Raw genomic sequence first — 25080 nt, 5'->3', positions numbered from 1 at the left:
CAGTGATCTTATCTATAGACGGGCTTCCTTGGGAAGGTACCTTTTTTTTTCTCGAACACGCAGGAGATCTGCGTATCATTCCATTAATAGATAGATAGAAGAAGGTACAACACACGCACACACACACGCCGCAAACAACATACCAACAGACGCACCACACCCCTCACAAGACACAACATACCAACCAACGCAACACCACTACCACACTTAACCACTCTGGACCTGATACAAGACTATCCCCCCGGATCAAGCATGAACGCAAGAGTTGAAAGCAGGTTCAACCCTTTCGCCCCGGCACTACACCACATCCTGAGCTCATCGCCAGCGAGGGTGAGAGAATTCTCAAGGCTCGGCGACCGCCCATTGAACACACAGTCGTTGCGATGACGCCAAAGGCTCCAAGCGCCAAGGATAACTATAGAATTGAAACCTGATTGGAGATCACGGGGAAGCTTCTCCACAGCCCTGCTCCACCAGTCATCTAGGCTGCAAAAAGCGTTGTCCGGTGAAAGATTAGGCAATCCAGACCTGCTCAACAAGAAGTACCAGAACTGTCTTGCAAAGACGCAAGAGATGAGAAGATGTTGTATTGTTTCCTCTTCTTGGTCACAAAGAGGACACGCACTGGGATGTGGAAGTCCTCTTTTAGCAAGACGGTCCGCGGTCCAACATCTATTGTGCAAGACAAGCCAAAGAAGGAATCTGCACTTTGGAGGTGCCCAAGTCTCCCAAACACGTTCAAATGCACCAAAAGAAGTGGAACCTAGAAATAACATATCATATGCCGACTTTGCAGAGTATTGACCTGTCGGGGAAAATTTCCAGATATGCTTGTCTGGCACACCATCACTAAGGGAGAAATCTGCAATGACTTCACTAAGAGTTAAAAAATCAGAAAGGACAGCCCAAGTGATGGTGCCTCTCAGGTCCCGAATCCAAGCCATCTCCACGATACCTTCTGCCACCGTTCTCTTATTGGCAATCCTGGCTGGGACGAGGGCGAAAATATGAGGGGTAAGGTCCTCAACATTCAGCCCCATCAACCATCTGTCCCTCCAAAACAAGGTGTTACGACCATCACCAACTTCAGTAGTCAAAGCTGTAGAGAGAATAGATTTCAGAGTGCTGGAACTCTGGAGAGGTAAGTCAGCCCAAGACTTCGAGGGATCTGTTTTTTCCAACCACAACCATCTAACTCGAAGGGCCCAATTCAGCCTTTGCAAATCTGAGATGCCAAGCCCACCAAGCTCCTTTGGGCGTGCCACTTTGCCCCAAGCAACTAAGCAGTGGCCATCGAGCACATCCTTTCGACCTTTCCAAATAAAGCCACGTCTAATCTTGTCAATAGCTTTGATAGCCCACTTAGGTAGATCCAAAGCCATGGCGTGATATATAACTGTTGCCGTGAGCACATGCTGCACCTGGATAGCTCTGCCAGCACGAGACATCAAGTCGGCCCTCCAATTAGGTAAGAGGTCCGCAAGCCTATCGATAAGTGGCTGCAGCTGCTCCTTGGTTAACTTCCTGAGAGAAAGAGGTAGCCCGAGATATTTAAGAGGGAACATTTCAACTTTGCAAGGAAAAGTCTGAGTTACTATTTCCATGTCAACCGGAGAGCAGTGAATGGGGGCCATACTGCTTTTCTGAACATTGGTTTTTAGCCCCGAGGCGTCCCCAAACAGCTCCAATATCCTGGTTACCAAGTATAGATCACTAGCAGCCGGTCTCAAGAATATCACCACATCATCAGCATAGAGCGATATTCGGTGCTGAATGGAGCGTGTTGAGAGGGGTTGGAGCATGCCCTCATCAGCAGCTTTAACAATTAGGCCATTGAGAACATCCATAACGATGATGAAAAGAAGAGGGGACAACGAGTCCCCCTGCCGCAGGCCCCTCTTGTGTTGAATGTATTCCCCAGGTATTCCATTAAGCATAATTTGGGTAGATGAGGTCATAAGCAGCCCACTAATCACATCTCTCCATATGGGGCCGAATCCAACTTTTTCCAACACTTCAAGAAGGAAGGACCAAGATACCGAATCGAAGGCCTTGGAAATGTCCAACTTGAGACGAATTCTGGGCTGTTTTTGAGCGTGCAGCAATCTTGCAGTCTGCTGAACTAACATGAAATTGTCTTGGATGAATCTGCCCTTGATAAACGCACTTTGGTTCTTAGAAATCAACTTGTCCATATAACCACTAAGTCTGTTTGCCATGACCTTCGTGATTAACTTTGCGAAGCTATGGATCAAGCTAATAGGCCGAAAGTCCTTGGCAAGGATGGCATCCTCTTTCTTAGGTAACAGAGTGATGAAGGCTGTGTTGAGATATCTGAAATTTCGAAAATCCTTGTTCCAAACAGTCAAGATAGCAGTCATAATATCTTTTTTGATGATTGACCAGCAAGTCTTATAGAAACGGCCTGTGAACCCATCAGGTCCCGGGGCTTTGTCCGGAGGGAGCTGTTTGATGGTATTCCACACCTCCTCCTCAGAGAATTGTTGTTCGAGCCCCTGAAGGTCAATGTGCTGTAGTCCTATGGTGTCAAGGTTGACAGATCTGGACCTTTGCTGCCCTGTACCAATTAAATCAGAATAAAAGGACCGAAACACCTCAGCCTTATCACTATGACTGGTCACAAGCTGCTCTCCGTCATGAATTTTGGCTATGAAATTTTTCCTTTTCCGATAACGAGACCAAGAGTAGAAGAGCTTTGTATTAGCATCACCATCTTTGAGCCAGGCAATTCTTGATCTAGTCCTAGCCATCGAGCGGATCAAGGAGGCAAGAGCCAGAGAGCATTTCTTCAAGCGCCCAAGCAGCCATGTCTCCAAAACATTAAGAATTCTGCTCTCTTTTGCCACTTCAAGCTGCAGCAAAATTTCTCGGGCAAGCTCAAGTTGCAGTTTGAAATTCCCAACCTTTCTGTCACTCCAGCTTTGCAGCCCTTTTGTCGTCGCTTTGAATTTTAGGGAAAGGGTCTTGAGGGGACAAGAGGACTGCTGAACAGAACCCCAAGCATTAGTAACCGCTTCCAGAAAGCCATCAAATCTGGGCCAAAAGGATTCAAAATGAAATCTCCGTTTCCCCGTGTGGTTGTCCTTCAATCCCAACAGGAGAGGGCAATGGTCTGAATCCTCTGAAGCTGAGCTTTGCAGCAGGTAATTGGGGAATTTTTCCTCCCAATCCGAAGAGCAGAAAACCCGGTCCAGCCTGACTTGCACATTATTAGCACCAGACCACGTATACTTCCTGCCTAAAAGGTCAATGTCTTTGATGCTTAAATCATTGATGCACCTTCTGAACCTCCCCATCATGGCCCGATTAATATTAAGGTTGTTTTTGTCTTCATCTCTGAAAATGAGATTAAAATCACCCCCAAGGAGCCAAGGCCCGGCGCAAGCAGCTCTGATCTCTCTCAGTTCATTCATAAAGGCAATTTTTCTGTCATATCCTTGAGGTCCATACACGCAGGTAAGCCACCAAGCCTCGCCGTCAGCAGGGTTGAATTTTACTGAAACACTGAAGGAGTCCACTCGAGAGGCAACAATTCTCCCCAATTTTGCTCTCCAAGTGATCAGCACCCCACCACTAGCCCCAACCGAGGGGAGGCAAACAAAATTATTGTCAAAATCAGCGCCCAACATTGACAGAACAGTGCGACGATCACAATTAACCAACTTTGTTTCTTGTAAACAGACTACATCAGCTCTAAATGAATTCACCAAACTCCTTACGGCATCTTGTCTTGCGGCGGAGTTGAGACCGCGGACATTCCAGAATAAGACTAGGGAGGGATCCATAGGAAAACAATTGTAATAAAAGACGACCGCGGGCTGCAATCAGCAGACCAGAGTGACTGTCCCAGGGGGAACAGCCTCACCTTCTTCATCCGGCACCACCCATCCAAAGAGATTAGCGACAGCCTCCACTTGGACACGAGACAGGGGTGCTTGGAAGAGCTTCGCATATGCATCCAGATTTTGTTGGCTGAGATGTTCACTATCTGACTCCACAAGGATGGACTTCATGATTGTCCTTCTGGCTTTGGGAATATGCTGAATTTGCTCCACTCCCAGCCCCGCAACGCGCCGACTCCGGCGAGTCGCGTCCGGAGGGGGAATGGGATGCCTTCGTCGTCGGCCTTCAGTCGCTGTCTTCGGAAGTGGAAGAACGGCGCCAACAGCTTTAGAAACCCGACTAAGAAAATTCTGCTGTCCTGGCGACCCAAGTGACACCTCATGCGGGGGCGGCCCATGCGGAAGGGGCGACGCAGCCACCCCAGCAGTTGGGGCAGGAGGCAAGGCGCCCAGGCTGCTCTCTGCACCCCGGGTTAGCAGTTGAGGTACGCAGTGTCCAGGCCGCGACGAAAGATGAACAGGGAAGTGTCCGCCTTGGCCTCGACGAAGCCCTGTGAAATCAAGAAAGTGGCAAAGCGACTGTACCAAGCTTTGGGCGCCTGCTTGAGGCTGTAGAGGGACCGGTTGAGCTTGCAGACCATGTCGGGGTGTGCCGGGTCCACAAAGCCGACCGGTTGAGTGCAATACACCGTCTCCATCAGAGTGTCATGGAGGAAGGCATTCTTGACGTCGAGCTGATGCACTGGCCAGGATCGTGAGAGAACCAAAGTCAGAACAGTTCGGATGGTACCTGGCTTGACTACGGGGTTGAATGTCTCGTCATAGTCCACCTCCGGACGCTGGATGAAGCCCCGCAAGACCTAGCGATCCTTGTACGGATCCAAAGAGCCATCCACCTTTAGCTTGTGCTTGAAGATCCATTTCTCGATGACCACATTGGCACCAGAGGAGCGTGGCACCAGGTCCCATGTGTGGTTCGCCTGCAAATCATTGTACTCCTCCATAGCGCGCTGCCGGTTGGGGTCTGCGAGCGCACTACGGACAGAGGATGACTCGAGAGAGAGCGTCGGAGAAGATGACGCCGAGAGGATGAGGCGGTCGACAGGCCGGAGGACACCGGCGGCTCGTCGGGTAACCATTGGGTGTACGTGTCGAGGTTCCGGTGGAGAGCAACTGGATGATAGATTGGTGGTTCCTCGCAAGAGGGAGCCGAGGCATGGGCTGGCGCAGTGGAGGGGACCGAGGAGTTAGGCTGCACACACCGATGGTAGACATGGGCGGGATTAGCGTATCGTGCCGCGAGGGGCATAGACAACGGGGCTATGCCAGGTGCAGACGAGGGCGACAGGGCCACGCAAGGCGCGGGCAGGGTCGATGGGCCCATGTATGATGCAGGCGGGGTCGAGTGGTCGACGGGCCAAGAAAGGATTATTTTGCAACCATGGCACTCCCTTCTGCGGGCTTTAGATTATTGGCACCACGATCGTCGCAATTGAATTCGTGGCATTATAATCTCGCCCGTTTTGAAAAAATGGCATCGCGCTGCATTGATGGTCATTAGCCTTTTTCGTGTGCCCGTCGTGCCCTCGCTCCGGTCGCTCCATTACTTCCCTGGCTGCCGTATTCGAGCGTCTTCCATTCTCCCTTCCCTGGTCGTCGTCTTCCTCATCTCTCCTGGCTCCCTCGGCTCTGTTCGTCGCGCACTGTGGTGCCTGCCCTGCCCTTCAACAGCTCTCGCCCTTCCCTGCTGATTTAGTTCTGCCCAGAGCGGATCCTGCGCTGAGGGCCATTCCCGTGCCTCCGACGCTGGTGAGATCTCGTATCTTCTTCTGTAACCCTAGGGTTTGCAGACAAGATTTTAAAGTCGGCTAGTCGACTCTAGTCGCCTAAGCACCGATAAGGTGACTAATCGCGATTAGTCGTCGATTAGCTCGATTAGTCGATCCTAGTCGACTCCCTAGTCGTCCTATAGTTGTCCATCTATAACAGGACCATATATATATATATATATATATATATATATATATATATATATATATATATATATATAACAGTATACTAGATTGCAAATCCTAGTCAACTCCCATCCTCATCTGCAGCAAGCAAAGAGCAACTCAAGAAGTGCTCATCTCTGTTTCCAGCAAAAGAACAAAAGACTAGAGGAGGGAGGGATTACCAGAAGTGCTCATCTCTGTTCCAGCAAAAGAACAACAGAGCAGGAGGGAGTGGAGGATGGTCTGAACTCTGAACAGAGCAGAGCAGGCGGCGCTCAGCAGTCAGCAGTCCAGCTCCAACAAGAAGATGAGGGCGGCGGCGCTCAGCACAACAGTTAGCACTCAGCAGTCCATCTCCAGTCCAGCAAGCAGAGGAGGGCGGCGGCGCTCAGAGCAGCAGCAAGCAGAGGAGGGCGGCGGCGCTCAGAGCAGTTAGCAGCAAGCAGAGGAGGGCGGTGGCGCTCAGAGCAGTTAGCAACAATCAAATGAAGGCGGCGGCGCTCAGAGCAGCAACAAGCAGAGGAGGGCGGCGGCGCTCAGTGCAGCAGCAAGCAGAGGAGGGCGGCGGCGCTCAGAGCAGTTAGCAGCAAGCAAATGAAGGCGGCGGCGCTCAACTCCAGCTAGGGTAAAAGACTGTACAAGAGGGGCAACGGCATTGGCACATTGGTGCTCAGTTTCAGCTCCCCTCCCCTGGTGGGCCGGCCCAAATAGAAAAGAGCAGCCTGGAGCCCAAAACAGAGCACCTAGTCAAGAACAAGCCTAATCGGACGACTAATCGCCGACTAATCGCGATTAGTCGGACGACTAATCGCCGACTAATCGCGATTAGTCGGACGACTAGGTTTCTAGTCGCCCTAATCGCGTCGGTGGCCCTAATCGGCCTTGCAGCAGCGATAAGTCCGACTAATTGCGACTAATCGCGATTAGTCGGACGACTTTAAAACCATGTTTGCAGATATGGATTCCGGCATGGAATCTGCCGCTGAGCTATGTGCCCAGAAGTTCTCCGCGACCGTTGATGCAGCCCGTGACACATTGAGTGCTTCTGCTGCCACCTGTGTGGTTGCTGGTGATCTCTGCGCCACAGCATCAGTAGGTAACCATGTGGATTCTACGCTTGATGTTCTTGAATCCGCTGTGGAGGCGGAAAAAAGTGCTATGTGTTCTTATCAACAGGCGAGTGCAGCCGTCGTTTGTGCTCAGGAGACATTGGCCAAATACTATCAGGTTTGTATTCTGAAACTTTTACTGAGCCAATGCTTGAGATATCTGCGCCATGTGGTTTGTAGCAGCCTTGTGATGGAATTATAATAACCTGAGTGCTGTTTTGAGGCTTGTGATACATATGAGGTGATATAGTTGCTTTGCCCTATGATGTTTTCTTTGAAAATATTGAACTGTATACTACACTTGGTCTTTTTTGTGAAAAATAGCTTAGGGCATATGGATGTTTGTGGTGACAGTGCATAGTTGACAATGCCAGTTCATATGGCTGTTATATTCATTTGAGGGCATCAGGCTGTTTGTTGCTGTTTTATTGAAAATATTGAACTGAGGCTTGTGATACATGTGAGATGATCTAGTTGCTTTGCCCTATGATGTTTTCTTTCAAAATATTGAACTGTATACTACACTTGGTTTTTTGTTGAAAAATAACTGAGGGCATATGCATATGGCTGTTTGGAGGCTGTTTCTGTTGCATCATACAGAAAATATGCCCTCAAACCGTGGCACTCTTCGGCGGGCTTCAGATTATTGGCACCGTGATCGTCCCAGTTGGATCCGTGGCATATGGCTGTTTGAGGGCATATGGCTTTGAGGGCATATGGCTGTTTGAAATTAGTAAATAACAGAAAATAGCACAAATAATATAACACACAACCATCCATTACCTTTTCTTTGTGCCATTTAATGGACATTTGTAGCTTGCTTTCCTGTGCCCTAGTTCACCACAGTTTGGACACTTGAACTTGCCCCGAATGCTTTTCTTACCATTGTCATTATTAGTTTTCTTTTTTCCACTGTCTCCCTCAAGGCATCTTTTGATCCTATTTTTCCTCTGTCGACCCACAACGCGTTTGCCAATTGGAGCACCCACTTCTTTTGCGAAAGGAACTTCTGGCCAAAACGATTTGTCATCGATAGGTGGAACCACCCTTGAGTACGCTGTGGTGAAATTAGCTACAGAGTAGTACTCATCGACAAAATCCTCCATCCTGACATCCCTAAATTCTTGAGCTGTTATCAAGCACAATGCATGGATACATGGTTTGCCCGTGTGCTGCTACTCTTTGCAAGAACATTCCCGTAGCTGAGCATTGACAATGTGCTTCGAATGCACATCATTGTTATTAGGGGTGGATAACGAGCCAGTTCGGCTCGGCTCATCCGAGTTCGAGCTGGTTCATTAGGCTAACGAGCCAACTCGACTCGGCTCGTTAAGTTAATGAGCCACAGAGTCAGCTCGGCTCGGCTCGTTTAGCTCACGAGCCAGAGCAGAAAAAATAATATGTACATAATAATTAATTTTTAGTTAATTTCAAACTAATTTAACAATAGAAAATAGTAATGATACTCATAGTTTCACAAACTACGTCAATGTAACACCAAATTAGCACAATTCATCACTCATCAATTCACAATTCACATACATGTTCATCAGTTTAACCCATAATTATATTTGCATAGACTAATTTAACACATAAATATAGTTCATTAATCATTAGTTTAACTCATAAGCCATAGACACCTCACATACATATAACATGTTCATCAATTATTTCGTAAATGATATGCATATAGTTTCGTTTTACTAGAATGTGGTAGCTCGTTTAGCTCGCGAGCTGGCTCGTTAACAAACCGAGCTAGAATGTCAGCTCAGCTCGTGAAAAATTTCAAACGAGCCGATCCAAGCCGAACCGAGCTGACCATAAACCGAGCGAGCCAACGAGCCACGAGCATTTCGTCCAGCCCTAATTGTTATCCCTTACCTCTGCAATGTAGTGTCAGCTTTCCGTACTGATAAATGACCTAAACCTCTTGTTCTGGCGTGTAGGATATGCAGAACCGACGGTAAAATCTGTCCTTGCAACTTTTGTGCAATCCTCCTCCTGTGAAACATCTCCATAATTTCCTCCCTTATCCTGTCAGTCAAATCACATACATGCAGATCCTTCCAATCCTTAATCCAATTGTTGAAAACCTCAGCAATGTTGTTGGTTACGTAGTCGCACTTGATGTCCGTATTGAAGCCACTTCGGTACCAGAGACTGTCATGATGCTCATTTAGCCAACTGCTGACCTTAGGGATTTCTTGGATGCTGCTAAAATAGTGGTCGAAGACCTCTCTCCTATAAGCTCTAGCGGCTGGATACATGTACTCAGACCCACCAAACTGCTTTATGTAGTTTTGTATCAGATGTCTGAAGCACTCCCTTTTCTCGGCATACCGGAAGACATTGTTCATAGCATTTTTAAGACCTTTGCAAGCATCTGAACACAAAGCTAACAAAGGCAGACCCCCCACAACCTTGTGCAACTGATGAAAGAACCATGTCCAGTTTTCAGTATTTTCTGCCTAAAAATCCATATGCAACTGGATACATCCAATTGTGCCCATCGACACCTATGGCACAACAAAGGTGACCATTCCACCTTCCATTAAGAGTTGTGGAGTCAACACTTAGGTATGGTCGGCAGCCACCCTTGAAACCATAAATGCATGGACCGAGCGCACAAAAGAATCGACTGAAGAAAGGACGACCCTCATCCATTTTTACATCAAGCTCAATGACACTATCCGGTGACTTGCATAACTGCTTCTCTCCAAAGTCATAGTAGCTGAAAGCTTTCTTCCCAACTACCAAATAATTCCTTCAGAGCTTTCTCTTTACCATACCAAAATGTGTCATATGCAATGGTACAACCAAAAGTGACCTGCAATGTAGTTTGTAGCTCCTTAGCACCTATATGAGGCTTCTTCATTAGTAATGGAAGCGCACATGCCGCAACCCAAGCTCCTGTAGGTGTAGTCGTCTTACGTCTACCACTCGAAGTACAAGTATGTTTGTCATTCAAGACAATCACCTGAAAAATTAGTCAAAGTGTCAAATAGATTTTAACCACGAATAGAAATGTACATATTAAATAAAACAACTATATTCTGGGCTTACTTGAATTGTTGAAGCCCCTTTCGTCTTCGGTCTAGCATGAATGCTCCAGGGGCAATCAGGCCCTTTACAATACCCTCTAAATCTAGTCTTATTGGTTGCCTCAATTCCAAGCTCAAATTCTTTATTTATGGCGTATTGTCTAATTGCGAGTCTGAAGTGGTGCATTGTTGCATACAAGCTGTCAGGCTCCATTACTGGATTGTTCATATCATATATGCTCCTTGTCTCATCAAGCACTAAATCAGAACATGGAATGCCTGCTCTCAATTCATCTTCACATGGAATGCTATTTCCAAAACGGGAAGCACTTGAATCATCTTCCCTTCCATCATCTTGATTATCTAGTCCAAGCTGCAAATAGAGTCCTTGTTCACTACTAACATCATTTCTTCCTTCTTCGTTGTTGGTTTCTTCTACCATTATTGAATCCCAATCGATATCATGCATTCCATGGCCACTCCCCTATTCACCAAAATAGTTGTAATATCATATATAACTACTAAATTGCATACAATAAATTCGAACCACTAACCACTGTAGTCTGTGTGCCAATACAAGTCAATGCCCACTCTTGTTCTTCGACAATGCATGCAGTCGTTTCGTCCATGGGGGAACTGCCTCATCGTTCGTAGTATTATTCATACTAAACTGCACAAACAAAAAGCTAAATGGGGGCTCGGCTCTAGGCAGTTTAGTGTGGAAGAAGATACGGGATCTCACCAGAGTCGGCGGCGTGGGAACCGCGCGGGAATGGCCCTCGGCGCAGAATCCGACCTCGGCGGTAGTTGTTCACCAAGGAAGGGCGAGATCCGGTGAAGGGCAGGGCAGGAACCGCAGTGCGCGACGAACAGAGCCGAGGGAGACAAGAGAGATGAGGAAGACGACGGCCAGGGAAGGGAGAATGGACGACGCTCGAAGACGGCGGCCAGGGAAGTAACGAAGCGAACGGAACGAGGGCACGACGGGCACACGAAAAAGGCTAATGACTATCAATGAGAATTTTGCAAACATGGCACCGCCTACGGCGGGCTTCAGACTTTTGGCACCGCGATCGTGGCAATTGAAATCGTGGCATTATAATCCTTCACGTTTTGAAGATTTAGCATCGGGGTCGCTTAATGGTAATTAGCATTTCTGCTCTTCCCGTCGTGCCCTCGCGTCGTTACTTCCCTGGGCGCCGTCATCCTCTTTGTTCTCTATTCCATTCCCTGGCCGTCGTCTTCCTCCCTCTTCCTTCCCTGGTCGTCGCCTTCCTCCCTCGGCTCTGTTCGGCGCCGGCTCGCAATGCGGAGCGAGGCCTGCCCGGCCATTCCCGGATCTGTGCCCAGCGGCGTTCGTTCACCGGATCCAGCGCGCCCAGCTCTGGTAAGTGACCCTCTGCAGTTCCCTAGCCGCCCAGCTTAGCCGACTGTGGTAGCATATTGTTTGCGCCGCCCCTGCCATTCACCGGATTTAGCACCCATTTAGCATTGTCTGTGCAGTGTACTAGAGCCGAGCACCCATTTAGCATCCATTGTTTGTGCAGTGTACTATGAATAATACTATGAACGACGAGACAGTTCCCCCCATGGATGAAACGACTGCATGCATTGTCGAAGAACAAGAGTGGGCATTGACTTGTATTGGCACACAACATACAGTGATTAGTGGTTTGAATTTATTGTATGCAATTTAGTAGTTATATATTATATTACAACTATTTTTGGTGAATAGGGGAGTGGCCATGGAATGCATGATATCGATTGGGATTCAATAATGGTAGAAGAAACCAACAACGAAGAAGGAAGAAATGATGTTACTAGTGAACAAGGACTATATTTTCAGCTTGGACTAGATAATCAAGATGATGGAAGGGAAGATGATTCAAGTGCTTCCCGATTTGGAAATAGCATTTGATGTGAAGATGAATTGGGAGCAGGCATTCCGTGTTCTGATTCAGTGCTTGATGAAAATAGGACAATATATGATATGAACAATCCAGTAATGGAGCCTGGCAGCTTATATGCAACAATGCATCACTTCAGACTCGCAATTAGACAATACGCCATAAATAAAGAATTTGAGCTTGGAATTGAGGCAACCACTAAGACTAGATTTAGAGGGTATTGTAAAGGGCCTGATTGCCCTTGGAGCATTCATGCTAAACCGGAGAGGAAAGGGGCTCCAACAATTCAAGCTGAGAATATAGTTGTTTGTACTTAATATGTACCTTTCTATTCGTGGTTATATGCTATATGACACTTTAACTAATTTTCAGGTAATTGTCTTGAATGACAAACATACTTGTACGTCGAGTGGTAGACGTAAGACGACTACACCTACGGGAGCTTGGGTTGCGGCACGTGCGCTTCCTTTACTAATGAAGAAGCCTCATATGGGTGCTAAGGAGCTACAAACTACATTGCAGGACACTTTTGGTTGTACAATTGCATATGACATAGTTTGGCATGGGAAAGAGAAAGTTTTGAAGGAATTATTTGGAAGTTAGGAAGAGAGCTTTCAGCTACTATGGCGTTGGAGAGAAGCAGTTATGCAAAAGTCACCGGATAGTGTCATCGAGCTTGATGTAAAAATAGATGAGGGCCGTCCTTTCTTCAGTCGATTTTTTTGTGCGCTCAGTCCATGCATTTCTGGTTTCAAGGGTGTGTGCCGACCATTCCTAAGTGTTGACTCCACAGCTCCGAATGGAAGGTGGAATGGTCACCTTTGTTGTGCAACAGGTGTCGATGGGCACAATTGGATGTATCTAGTAGCATATGGATTTTTTGAGGCAGAAAATACTGAAAACTGGACATGGTTCTTTCATCAGTTGCACAAGGTTGTGGGGGATCTGCCTTTGTTAGCATTGTGTTCAGATGCTTGCAAAGGTCTTAACAATGCTATGAACAATGTCTTCCCGTATGCCGAGAAATGGGAGTGTTTCAGGCATCTCATACAAAACTACATAAAGCAGTTTGGTGGGTCTGAGTACATGTATCCAGCTGCTAGAGCTTATAGGAGAGAAGTCTTCGACCACTTTTTTAGCAGCATCCAAGAAATCCCTAGGGTAAGTAGTTGGCTAAATGAGCATCATGACTGTCTTTGGTACCGAAGTGGCTTCAATACGGACATCAAGTGCGATTACGTGACTAACAACATTGCTGAGGTTTTCAACAATTGGATTAAGGATTGGAAGGATCTGCCTGTATGTGATTTGGCTGACAGGATAAGGGAGGAAATTATGGAGATGTTTCACAGGAGGAGGATTGCACAAAAGTTGCAAGGAAGGATTTTACCGTTGGTTCTACATATCCTACACGCCAGAACAAGATGTTTAGGTCATTTATCAGTACGTAAAGCTGACAACTACATTGCAGAGGTAAGGGACAACAATGATGTGCATTCGAAGCACATTGTCAATGCTCAGCTGCGGGAATGTTCTTGCAAAGAGTGGCAGCACACGGGCAAACCATGTATCCATGCTTTGTGCTTGATAACAGCTCAAGAATTTAGGGATGTCAGGATGGAGGATTTTGTCGATGACTACTACTCTGTAGCTCATTTCACCACAACATACTCAAGGGTGGTTCCACCTGTCGGTGACAAATCATTTTGGCCAGAAGTTCCTTTCCCAAAAGAAGTGGGTGCTCCAATTGGAAAACGCGCTGTGGGTCGACAGAGGAAAAATAGGATAAAAGGATGCCTTGAGGGAGGTAGTGGAAAAAAGAAAGTTAACAATGACAATGGTAAGAAAAGCATTCGGGACAAGTTCAAGTGTCCAAACTGTGGTGAACTAGGGCACAGGAAAGCAAGCTACGAATGTCCATTAAATGGCACAAAGAAAAGGTTACATTATTTCTGGTTGAAATTATTTGTGCAACTGGCTATTTTATGATATTAACTAATTTCTGTCAAAACAGGAAGCGAAAGCCTAGGAAAAATTCAACTAAAGGCTGGTTCCCCAAAGATGTACCTGAGTCATCACAGCCAGTTGACCACGAGAATGAAGACGTGGTTGCAATGATACCAGCTATTGAAGATGTTGTTGAAAGACCTTCTTCGCCACCAGAAGAACGTGTAGTTCGAGTCCTAGTTAAAAAGATCACACCTAGGAAGAAGAATGTTTGAGTACTATGGTGAACTTGTTTGTTCTTATGGTAGTATGGTGTGTGTATGGAACTATGGCATTTGTGTGACATTTGTATGTAACTTTGGCATCTGTATGACATTTGTATGCACCTATGGCATTTGTATGGTACTTGTATGACACTATGGCATTTGTATGAACTCTCTTTCATAATTGTCATGAACTCTCTTAAAATTAGAGAACACACAATAGAACGCAATTAGAGAACACATAACAAATAACAACCAACAGGTAGTTCATAGCATTTCATAGCAAATAAGAACCAACAAGTAGTTCATGATGTCTTGTCTTACAATTTCCAACCCACTCATTACAATACTAGTTCAGCTAACTGAACACAAAAGAACTACACAAGACAATGTTACACTGATCTATCCCAGATCTCATTGAAACTAAGCCCCCACTTAGCACAGTGCTCAGCAAGCGTCTCCGCTTCTAATGGCTGATTCATTATTTCTCGGTCACGGAATACGTCCTCCCACACCGCACTGTCTTCACTTCCATAGCCAGCTTCTAATATAGTTGTTGGATCCATCATCGAGACCTGACAGTCAATTGAAGTTACTTCTAGCATTTCAGCTAACTCGTCCATTGAACGAGCTACTTGAGTCATCATGAAACCATCTACAACATCCTCATCTGTGTAGCAGAAAGAGGCAGTATCTTGTAGTTTCTTAGCTGTATCACTCATTTGAGACGTGGCATATCTGAGTGCATGTGCAAGTTTTTTGTTCATCTGCAAAAAAAATATAAATAACATCAGACTATGGACAACCACATGAGGAGGTAGTGGAACTGACAACTGAACAAACAGGCACATACCCTCAGCTGAACAAACAGGCAGCTGTAAACATGAACTGAGGGTTTAGGGTCAGAACAGCACAGCAGCAAACAGGCTGACACAGCCATATGCCCTCAGTTTTTGAAAAAAAACATCATATGTAGTATACAGTTCTAAAATTTCAAAGGGCAACTGACAACTGAACAAACAGGCACATACCCTCAGCTGAACAAACAGGCAGCTGTTAACATGAACTGAGGGTTTAGGGTCAGAACAGCACAGCAGCAAACAGGCTGAGACAAATAGCCATACTACCAAAGTGAACTGATAACTGAACAAGACAACTATATGCCCTCAGTTTTTTAAAAAAACATCATATGTAGTATACAGTTCTAAAATTTGAAAGAAATCATCATAGGGCAACTGAACAAACAGGCACATACCCTCAACTGAACAAACAGGCACATACCCTCAACTGAGGGTTTAGGGTCAGAACATATGCCCTCAAACAGCCACATATCATCATAGTGTTGTTTTCAGACAAATAGCCATACTGCCAATAATCTGAAGCCTCCAAACAACCATACGCCCTCAGTAATTTGTCAGCAAACAAAACCAAGTGTAGTATACAGTTCACTATTTTGAAAGAAAACATCATAGGGCTGAGCAAGTACATCATCTCACATTATCACAAGCCTCAGTTCAATTTTTTCAATGAAACAACATCAAACAGAGAATTTTGCAACCATGGCCTCAGTTCAACTGTCATCACAAACATCCATATGCCCTCAGTAATTTTTCAGCAAAAAAATAACAAGTGTAGTATACAATTCACTATTTTGAAAGAAAACATCACAGGGCTAAGCAACTTGATCATCTCAAATTATCAGAAGCCTGAAAACTGCACTCAACTTTCTACAATTCAATCACAGGGCAAAGCAATTATATCACCTCACATGTATCAGAAGCCTGAAAACAGCACTCAGGTTTCTACAATTCCATCACAGGGCTGCAACAAATCACATGGCAAAGATATCTCAAGCATTGGCTGGCTCAGTAAAAGTTTTAGAATACAAACCTCACAGTATTTGGCCAATGTCTCCCGAGCACAAACGACGGCTGCACTCGCCTGTTGATAAGAACACATAGCACTTTTTCCGCCGCCACAGCGGATTCAAGAACATCAAGCGTAGAAACCACATCGTTACCTAAGGAAAATGTTTTGCAGTAATCACCAGCAACCATACAAGCGGTAGCAGAAGCATTCATTGTGTCACGGGCTACATCAACGGCCGCGGACAGCTTCTGGGCACATAGCTCCGCAACAGATTCCATGACGGTAGCCTAATCTGCAAACCCTAGGGTTATAGAAGTAGGAGAGCTCACCAGCGTCGGCGGGGCGGCAATGGACCACAGGCGCAGGATCCGCCTAGGGCAGAACTAAATCAGCAAGGAAGGGCGAGATCCGGTGAAGGACAGGGGAGGAAGGCACCGCAGTGCGCGACGAACAGAGCCGAGGGAGGAAGACGACGGCTAGGGCGACAAAGAGGAAAGGGAGAATGAAATACGGTAGAGGATGACGGCGACCAGGGAAGTAACGGCGCGAGGCACGACGAGAAGAGCAGAAATGGTAATGACCATTAAGCGGCCCCGATGCTAAATCTTCAAAACGTGAAGGATTATAATGCCACGATTTCAATTGCCACGATCGCGGTGCCAAAAGTCTGAAGCCCGCCGTAGGCGGTGCCATGTTTGCAAAATTCTCCCGACAACCAGGGGGGAGGGAAGGGGCAGCACTGGCGAGGCTACAGTAGCCGGCGTCTATAGTGGCAGCTAGGGGTGGGGAGAAGGGGAGGCCTAAACCTAGCTTTGATACCATATTGGAAGTGAAACCCTAACCCTAAACCAGGGTTGGGTGATGTATTATTAAAGAGCTAAGTAGGCCTAGGTCCAATACAAGGACAATACACACATAATACATCTAACATTAAGGACTCAATATAGATGTCACTTTGCCATCAACCACTGCATGACATCCTTGTTTATTTTTCCTTCAATCGTAGTCTTTTTCCTTATTGACATTTTATTTCTTGTTCTGTTTATAATTATCTGGATTTGCATGGAATCTATGCTTGATTAATCTAACCTTGAATGAACCAGAATTTGGTGAGAACACATGTACGCGAAGAAATCAGTGAGACAGTGACAAACATGCCATTTTTGAGTAAAATGTAGGGGACATCCAACTTTTTCACCATTGACCATTCCTGATAATCTACTGAAGTAATATGTTTCTTTGAGAACAATTTTAACAATGGTGAGTGTTGTGGCTTGTCTGTGGCTTAGTCTGACTCAGGAAAAACCTACAGCCAGCAGCAAGTATGTATCCAGGAACTAATGGTAGTAGCACTATAACTGTTCCCTTGGCTATTCAATAACATCTGTTTAAAAAACTGATGCCCAGCCCCGCCTAGGCAGTCATAAGTAGAGCTGCATCGCCTAGGCATTTCTGTCTTCTTTTGTGCATGGAACCTCACTCATCCCTTTCCCAGATCCCAACTCATGTGGGAGCCTACGCTATTGGGTATGTCCTTTTTTCTGCATGGAGATGTCTTGGGCTTGATGTATGTAAATAAATGGACAAATTAGAGATGAAGAAAGATGAACTGTGATCGTAGTACTCATGGATGCATCACTCTGATTTGCTAATTTCCTTTATTTAGTGTATCATTGCTCAAATCAACCACGTCAAGTCGTAAAATACAAGTATCAAGAAACACATTGGTGCTAGTGCCTAGCTCCTAGCGCTTTTCGAAACATGGTTTATAACACAACTCATTTGGTATTGCTTTCTCAAGCTTCTAAACCTGTTCACTCTCAGAATCTGCAAGCGTGTATTCTTGTGTCATTTTAATTATTTTGGTGCCGATCTGTTAAATCATTGAACAGGTGAATAGATTACTGAAGTTATACAAGAACGAGAAGTACATCCTCTTCTTCGAGCAGTTTGGATCAAGGGAGCCGACATTTCTAGTTACTTTCAAGGTAGTCTACTAGTCTTCAAGCTGAAACGGCATTGAAATAGCTGGGCACAAGATCAAATCGATATCGCTGTCTGCTTCGCTGTTTTTTCAGGAATCAGCAACAAGTATGTCAGTCCTAAGGAGCCTGTGGCAAGCACATTGGCTTCACAAGAATCAGCTAAGGCAGGACGAGGTTTTCCCATGGTTAGAAGAAAGCATAGTCGCATTGGAGAATGGATTCACTGACTTCCTCGAGCAATTGGGGAGTGCTGGCTGGGACCAGGACCTGATCATTTTGAAAGTCCCAAAAGAGCCCGTCTTGGTGTTGGAACATCTAGAAGACCAAGAGGTGTAAGATGCCACGGCTGGTCTGTTGCTAACCTAGAGGACAATGTAGAGTCTTCTTTTCTATTGCGTGATCATGACCTGCTGAATCAATTGCAACTGAGCATCGCGAAGGAGCCGAGTTCCCATGTGGCAGATGCTTAGTGATCTAACAAGAATAGAAACTGTCTGGCATGTGACATGATGTTTATGCTTTAAGGAGTGTTTGGTTTATAGGGATTAATTTTTAGTCCCTTCATTTTATATGATTTTAGTCTCTAAATTATCAAATACGTAGTTTCTGTATTTCATAATTTAGAAACTAAAATAGAATAAAATAGAATGACTAAAAATAGAAACCAAACACTCACTTAGTCTTTACACTCAATATTATGATTATAATGCATCACCTGCTGTCAATTGAGTTGATGCCCAAAGGGCAAAGGCACTCGCTCGTCTCCGTGACTTTTTTATGTGCAATGCATCAATTTTCTATCATTGGCATGAAACTCTCCTGCCTCCAGTCACAAATACTTGGCATGGACAGTCCCCGAAACATCATTTCATATTTTTTGTACAAAATATTATGAATGGTAGTACATTTTTATGAAACTGCTTTCCATGTTTTTTTAATCATTTTCAACTCTCCAAATTTAACAAAAAATGGAATATGCAACTAACAACGTCTCTAAAAGACTAGCCAAATGATCCATCAAGCTAAATTTTAGCTACTCAATAGCAAAATAAATCTCCAACAGACTAGCTATCTGACTCAGCAAATTATCTGACTCTTTAAATTGGCTCCCTCATTAATCAAATTTAGCTAGCCACTTGACTAGTCAAACTAAATAGATAATCTGTTACATATAAAATGTAATATTTATGAAAATATAAATAAAGACTCAAATAGAGAGCTAAAAATAAAAAATCTCTAAGGTTGGAAGTGTCAAGGGTCGACAAAACAAGCGGTTTCATGACAACACAGAATCCCCCCTCCACCCACACACAAAAAAAAACATATCTAGTTAGTTGCAAGCTCCGCCAATGGACAGCCCGTTAGCTTCCATATTGTAGTGTCCCATATTTTTGTATAACATTGTTTTTAGATAAATTTTATGTTTTAGAAACTTATATTTATTTTTATGGACTGAGTAAGCTTCTTAGAAAACGATATACTCTGATCTCCAGAAAAATAATTATACATCCCAACTGACGATGTTTCGAACCAGCTCATACAATTAAATTTGTTTGTGCGTGTCCCAGAGTCGGATGATGTGCTCAATGGACGCAAGATTTATACTAGTTCAAACAGAACGTCTCTACATCCAGTCTTCGACGGCTCGCGCTACCGACACCTTATTGCTCAATGCTCATAGTAGGGGTTACACGCGGGTGAGAGGAGGCTCCCAAGTCTCTTAGACCAACTCCATCAGTCACCCTATTGCACTTTGCAATTTGCATCCGTATTTTGCGTGGCTTGTGGCACTATTCACAACTCCAGTAGACTCCGCATACCTCTCCCCATAATGCACGTCAGTCATCTCCACTCCCCTTCCCCATGTCTTCTCTCTGCTCTCCGCACAAGTCTGAGAAATGGTGCAATTAAAAGCCTATGCTCGCGGGACCTAGTTGTCAGTCTAATACATGCATGTGAATAGGGAGTGTAAATACGGAGTCTGTTGGAACACGTCGTGCAAAAGAACCACCCATCCGTGATCAAGCCTACGTAAAATACGGATGCAGAGTGTGTATTTGTTGGAGTTGGTCTTATGCGTGGAGCGGCCTAAGGACTACGAATATGGTGCTCTCAACCTAGCTAAGCCTTGGACGTTGTGACAACATGCTCCTTGGCTTTGGCCTCCGTAGTCCTCCGACGAGTGGTCGTCTGTCCGTCTTCCGTTGTTGGTCTATCCCTATGTCTGCATATGCACGTGTGTGCATCCCTTTGTTTCTCGGCCGACCCTCCCCCTTTTACAGGCCAAGGTGGGGTCGGTTACCGGTAGCTTCTCAAGGAAGGTGCTACTGCGCTGTGGTAAATGAGGTGTTCTACCTTGGTAGAATCGTGCTTGTTAGCATATGCCACTGTCGTCTGGGGTTCTCTAGTCGCGCTCTTTAAGAGTGGTTGCATTGGCGGCGAAGAGATCTAGCACCATCATTATTGTCTCAGTGCCATGTCACCCCTCGTCTCCATAGCCAGGGTCTATCTGTGGCTCGCGTGTTGTGGGTTCTGTAGATGACTAGTGCACTCAGGCCTAGGGCCAATAGGTCATGAGTGGGTCACAGGCCTAGGGGCCCGAAGGTCACGAGTGGAAGGAGGACCGAATCTCCCACGGTGGCTTGGTGCCATGCGCAGTTAATGCGGTCGGTCACTTACGACGGGTTAGTCTTGGGCTAGCCGAGAAATCCACTCGAGTGGCTTTCCTCGATTCACCCGACCCCTCCTTCTAACTCCAACTTGCTCGATCCCAGGCTCGATGCCTCGGGACTATCCGGGAGGCAGGTGCTACCGAGATGGACCTTTCCCTCGTCCTTTTGCTAACTAGTGGGCCCTAAGGCCTCGAGGATCTTTTCCCCAACACCAACCATTATTAAAAACCTATTTCTGGTGCAGTTTGGGTGAGATATTGATCACGCCATCCACCTCAAAGTTTATTGGCCTGTTTAGATTGACAGATAATGGCTAGATAGCTAAACATTGGTTTAAATACAATTAAAAATAGCATAAATTCGTTGTAGTACATTTAATTAGAAAGCCTAATAGGTGAACTGATTTTTTAGACAAGTCTTTAGCTAGCTATTAGTTAACTAGCTACTCAATCATAACTAATCTAAGCTAAGTTAATTTTTAATGCACGTAGTAACTAGTCATATTATCAAACAAGTATAAATCTTTTTTGGTTACATAATCAAGTTTGGTATGTCATATTTTTTTAAGTAAAATTTACCTTCGGTCCTTAAACTTGCAATACCGTGCCATCCCGGTCCATAAACAGTGAAAGTGTCACTTGAGTCCTTAATCCACGTTTGGGTCTCATTAGTGAAAGGAAAATGTGTCATAGGGCCATTTCTACCTATTTTGGTGATTAAGTGCTCAACACACCATCTAGAACTAACTATTTCAAATGAGTATTAGCACATGTCCATTAAAGGCAAGTTAAAGAGATCAAGTCCATATGAGCTAAAATAGAGGGCTAAAAGTGTAATTTTGGGCAAAACAACATAAACATTAGGTTTAAATGTTTAAATAAATCACACATGCCCTACTCTATGTTTCTAGCACTTTGTTTTTTTTTGCTACTAACTCATTTATGCCAGAAAAGTGCATTTTGGGCTTGAAATGAGCCATATTGAAAATCCTAGTGAAACTGAGGAGAAAAATGTATGTTTCCTACATTTAATAAATTGGATTAAGTGCTAACTACGTTCGTCTAAGTCGTAGGGAAGCTACCAAAGAAAACCAAAAGAAGCTGGAGAAGTTTGGCACAAAAAAGCCAATGCTGGGACAAGTCTGGGACTCACCGGACGATCCGGTGGTGCACCGCACAGCCGCTCCAACGACTACTTTGGCCTTCGCCTAGCGCTCCAATGGCTAGTTGAGGTCACCGGACAGTCCAGTGCCACCCAAAAAAGAAAAGGCGCTTGAAAGGGAAATTAGCCTAAAAACCATTTCCGCTCTAGTTTTGGTAATTGACGACCATCACAACCAATTGAGCTAACTAGTTTGCTAAGTTATGATTTGAGGAACTCAGAAATACTTCAAGAAAGATCAAGCCTCAAAACAGCGCATCGCGAACCGTCCAAGCCCCTAGTGCGGACTGTCCGGGGCAACGTAGATTATCCCGAACAAGAGCTCTTTTTGAAAATTAGACATGAGCTCGGACCGTTCGTGCGGTTCCGGCGGACCATCCAAGCGGTTCCCGCGGATCGTCCGCGACTCCTCGATGCTTTGGACAAGAACTGTGCAAAATGCACATCTCTATATCGGACTGTCCGGCAGATAAGTGGATATCGTCCGGCACCTGGCACGGACCGCCCGGCCCCCTTGCGCAGATTGGTCCACCCGTTGAAAACCAGAAAAAGCTGAAGGTGTCGGGTTCAGAAAAATGATTTATAGCGTCCACGCGGACCGTTTGGAGGCACAATCGGACCATCTGCGTCAAATTTTATCTAACATCTGACGACACATTTAATGCGATTATAGTCGTTGATATAGTTGTTACTACTTGCAAATACATCCGTTGATGTGCGGGGCAGATCGTCTGGACCTGCAGCGTGGGTCGTCCATGTGTGGCAGAATAAAGGCAACAACTATATGGTGGTTGGGGGTTATAAATACCGCCTCCATTCAATACATCCAAGCATTCTGAAAGTCGCCTAGAGGGGGGTGAATAGGCAAATCTGAAATTTATAAACTTTAAGCACAACTACAAGCCGGGGTTAGCGTTAGAATTAAATCCGAGTCCGAAAGAGAGGGCGAAAACAAATTGCAAGTAAATAAGGCGGATGACACGGTGATTTGTTTTACCGAGGTTCGGTTCTTGCAAACCTACTCCCCATTGAGGTGGTCACAAAGACTGGGTCTCTTTCAACCCTTTCCCTCTCTCAAACGGTCACTTAGACTGAGTGAGCTTCTCTTCTCAATCAATCGGGATACTAAGTCCCCACAAGGACCACCACACAATTGGTGTCTCTTGCCTTGATTACAATTGAGTAGGAGACAAGAAAGAAGGAAGAAGAAAAGCAATCCAAGCGCAAGAACTCAAATGAACACAATTGTCTCTCTCACTAGTCACTATTTGATTGGAATGATCTTTGGACTTGGGAGAGGATTTGATTTCTTTGATTGTGTCTTTGAATGAAGTCTAGAGCTCTTGTATGAGGTTTGATGGCTGAAAACTTGGATGCATTGAAGTGTGGTGGTTGGGGGGTATTTACAGCCCCAACCACCAAAAGAACCGTTGGTGGAGGCGGCTGTCGTATGGCGCACCGGACAGTCCGGTGTGCCAGCCACGTCACTTGGCCGTTGGGTTCTAACCGTTGGAGCTTCTGACAACTGGGCCACCAGACAGTCCGGTGGTGCACCGGACATTCAATATTCACTGTCCGGTGCACCTTCTGCGCCTGCTCTGACTTCTGCGCGCGCAGTCGCGCACTGTAGCGTTTCACTGTTCCTCTGCAGACGACCGTTGGCGCTGTATAGCCGTTACTCCGCTGGCACACCGGACAGTCCGGTGCTACACCGGACAGTCCGATGAATTATAGCGGAGTGGCTCCCAGAATTCCCAAAGGTGGCAAGTTCAGAGTTGGGTTCCCTGGTGCACCGGACACTGTCTGGTGGCACACCGGACAGTCCGGTGCACCAGACCAGGGCTGCCTTTGGGTTGTCTTTTGCTCTTTTTATTTGAACCCTTTCTTGGACTTTTATTGGTTTGTGTTGAATCTTTGGCACCTGTAGAACTCATAATCTAGAGCAAACTAGTTAGTCCAATTAATTTGTGTTGGGCAATTCAACCACCAAAATTCATATAGGAAAAGGTGTAAGCCTTTTTCCCTTTCAATCTCCCCCTTTTTGGTGATTGATGCCAACACAAACCAAAGCAAATATAAAAGTGCAGAATTGAACTAGTTTGCATAAGGTAAGTGCACAGGTTGCTTTGAATGAAACCAATAATTATTTCTACTAGACACGCATGGATGGCTTTCTTCTTATTTAAAATTTTGGACCACGCTTGCACCACTTGTTTTGTTTTGCAAAATTTTGGATAAACTTTTTCAAAATCTTTTGCAAATAGTCAAAGGTATATGAATAAGATTTTGAGAAGCATTTTCAAGATTTGGAATTTTCTCCCCCTGTTTCAGATGCTTTTCCTTTGACTAAACAAACTCCCCCTTAATGAAATCCTCCTCTTAGTGTTCAAGAGGGTTTTAGATATTAATTTTGAAGAGGGTATACCAATTTGAAATTTTATCAAAAATAATATACCAATTTGAAAATCTTTAAAAACACTTCTTTAATACAAATTGAAAGACTGCATTTTTGAAATTGGTGGTGGTGCGGTCCTTTTGCTTTGGGCTAATACTTTCTCCCCCTTTGGCATGAATCGCCAAAAACAGATACTTGTGAGTAAAATATAACACTGTTTCAAACTTTCTCCCCTTTTGGTAAATAATATAGGAGTGAAGATTATACCAAATTGGAGAGCGTTGTGGAGCGACGACGAAGGATGAATAATTTGATGGAGTGGAGTGGAAGCCTTTTGTCTTTGCCGAGGACTCCATTTCCCTTTCAATCTATGACTTAGCATAATATTCACTTGAAAACACATTAGTCATAGCACATGAAAGAGATATGATCAAAGGTATATAAATGAGCTATGTGTGCAAAAATATCAATCAAAATTCCTAGAATCAAGAATATTTAGCTCATGCCTAAGTTTGGTAAATGTTTTCTCATCTAGTGGCTTGGTAAAGATATCGGCTAATTGATCTTTGGTGTTAATATAAGCAATCTCGATATCTCCCCGTTGTTGGTGATCCCTCAAAAAGTGATACCGAATGGCTATTTGTTTAGTGCGGCTATGCTCAACGGGATTATCCGCCATGCGGATTGCACTCTCATTATTACATAGAAGAGGAACTTTGGTTAATTTGTAACCATAGTCCCTAAGGGTTTGCCTCATCCAAAGCAATTGTGCGCAATAATGGCCTACGACAATATACTCGGCTTCGGCAGTAGAAAGAGCTACAGAATTTTGTTTCTTAGAAGCCCAAGACACCAGAGATCTTCCCAAGAACTG

The 25080-nt window shown here is 45.1% G+C and overlaps 2 protein-coding genes across 3 annotated transcripts in view; both read left to right on the top strand.

The window, feature by feature from the left end:
* The window catches only part of LOC100383285 (uncharacterized), a 32204-nt gene extending 13679 nt beyond the window's left edge, over positions 1–18525 (top strand). Inside the window, 2 exon segments of one of the 2 annotated variants that reach the window (NM_001175945.1) lie at positions 17886–17981; positions 18072–18525. In NM_001175945.1, coding sequence (NP_001169416.1) covers positions 17886–17981; positions 18072–18314 — 339 coding nt within the window. In that variant the 3' untranslated portion in view covers positions 18315–18525. 2 annotated transcript variants of the gene reach the window in all.
* On the top strand, positions 9963–14291 carry LOC103649795 (uncharacterized). The gene is made up of 2 exons (XM_008675507.3): positions 9963–13854; positions 13929–14291. Exons 1-2 carry the CDS (start codon positions 12560–12562, stop codon positions 14134–14136), a joined length of 1503 nt encoding a protein of 500 aa, XP_008673729.1. The 5' UTR covers positions 9963–12559; the 3' UTR covers positions 14137–14291.
* Positions 18526–25080: the final 6555 nt, after the last annotated feature.

Source organism: Zea mays, chromosome 3, assembly GCF_902167145.1.
Source record: "Zea mays cultivar B73 chromosome 3, Zm-B73-REFERENCE-NAM-5.0, whole genome shotgun sequence".
NCBI lineage: Eukaryota > Viridiplantae > Streptophyta > Magnoliopsida > Poales > Poaceae > Zea > Zea mays.
This window is presented reverse-complemented; position numbering and strand designations above follow the sequence as displayed.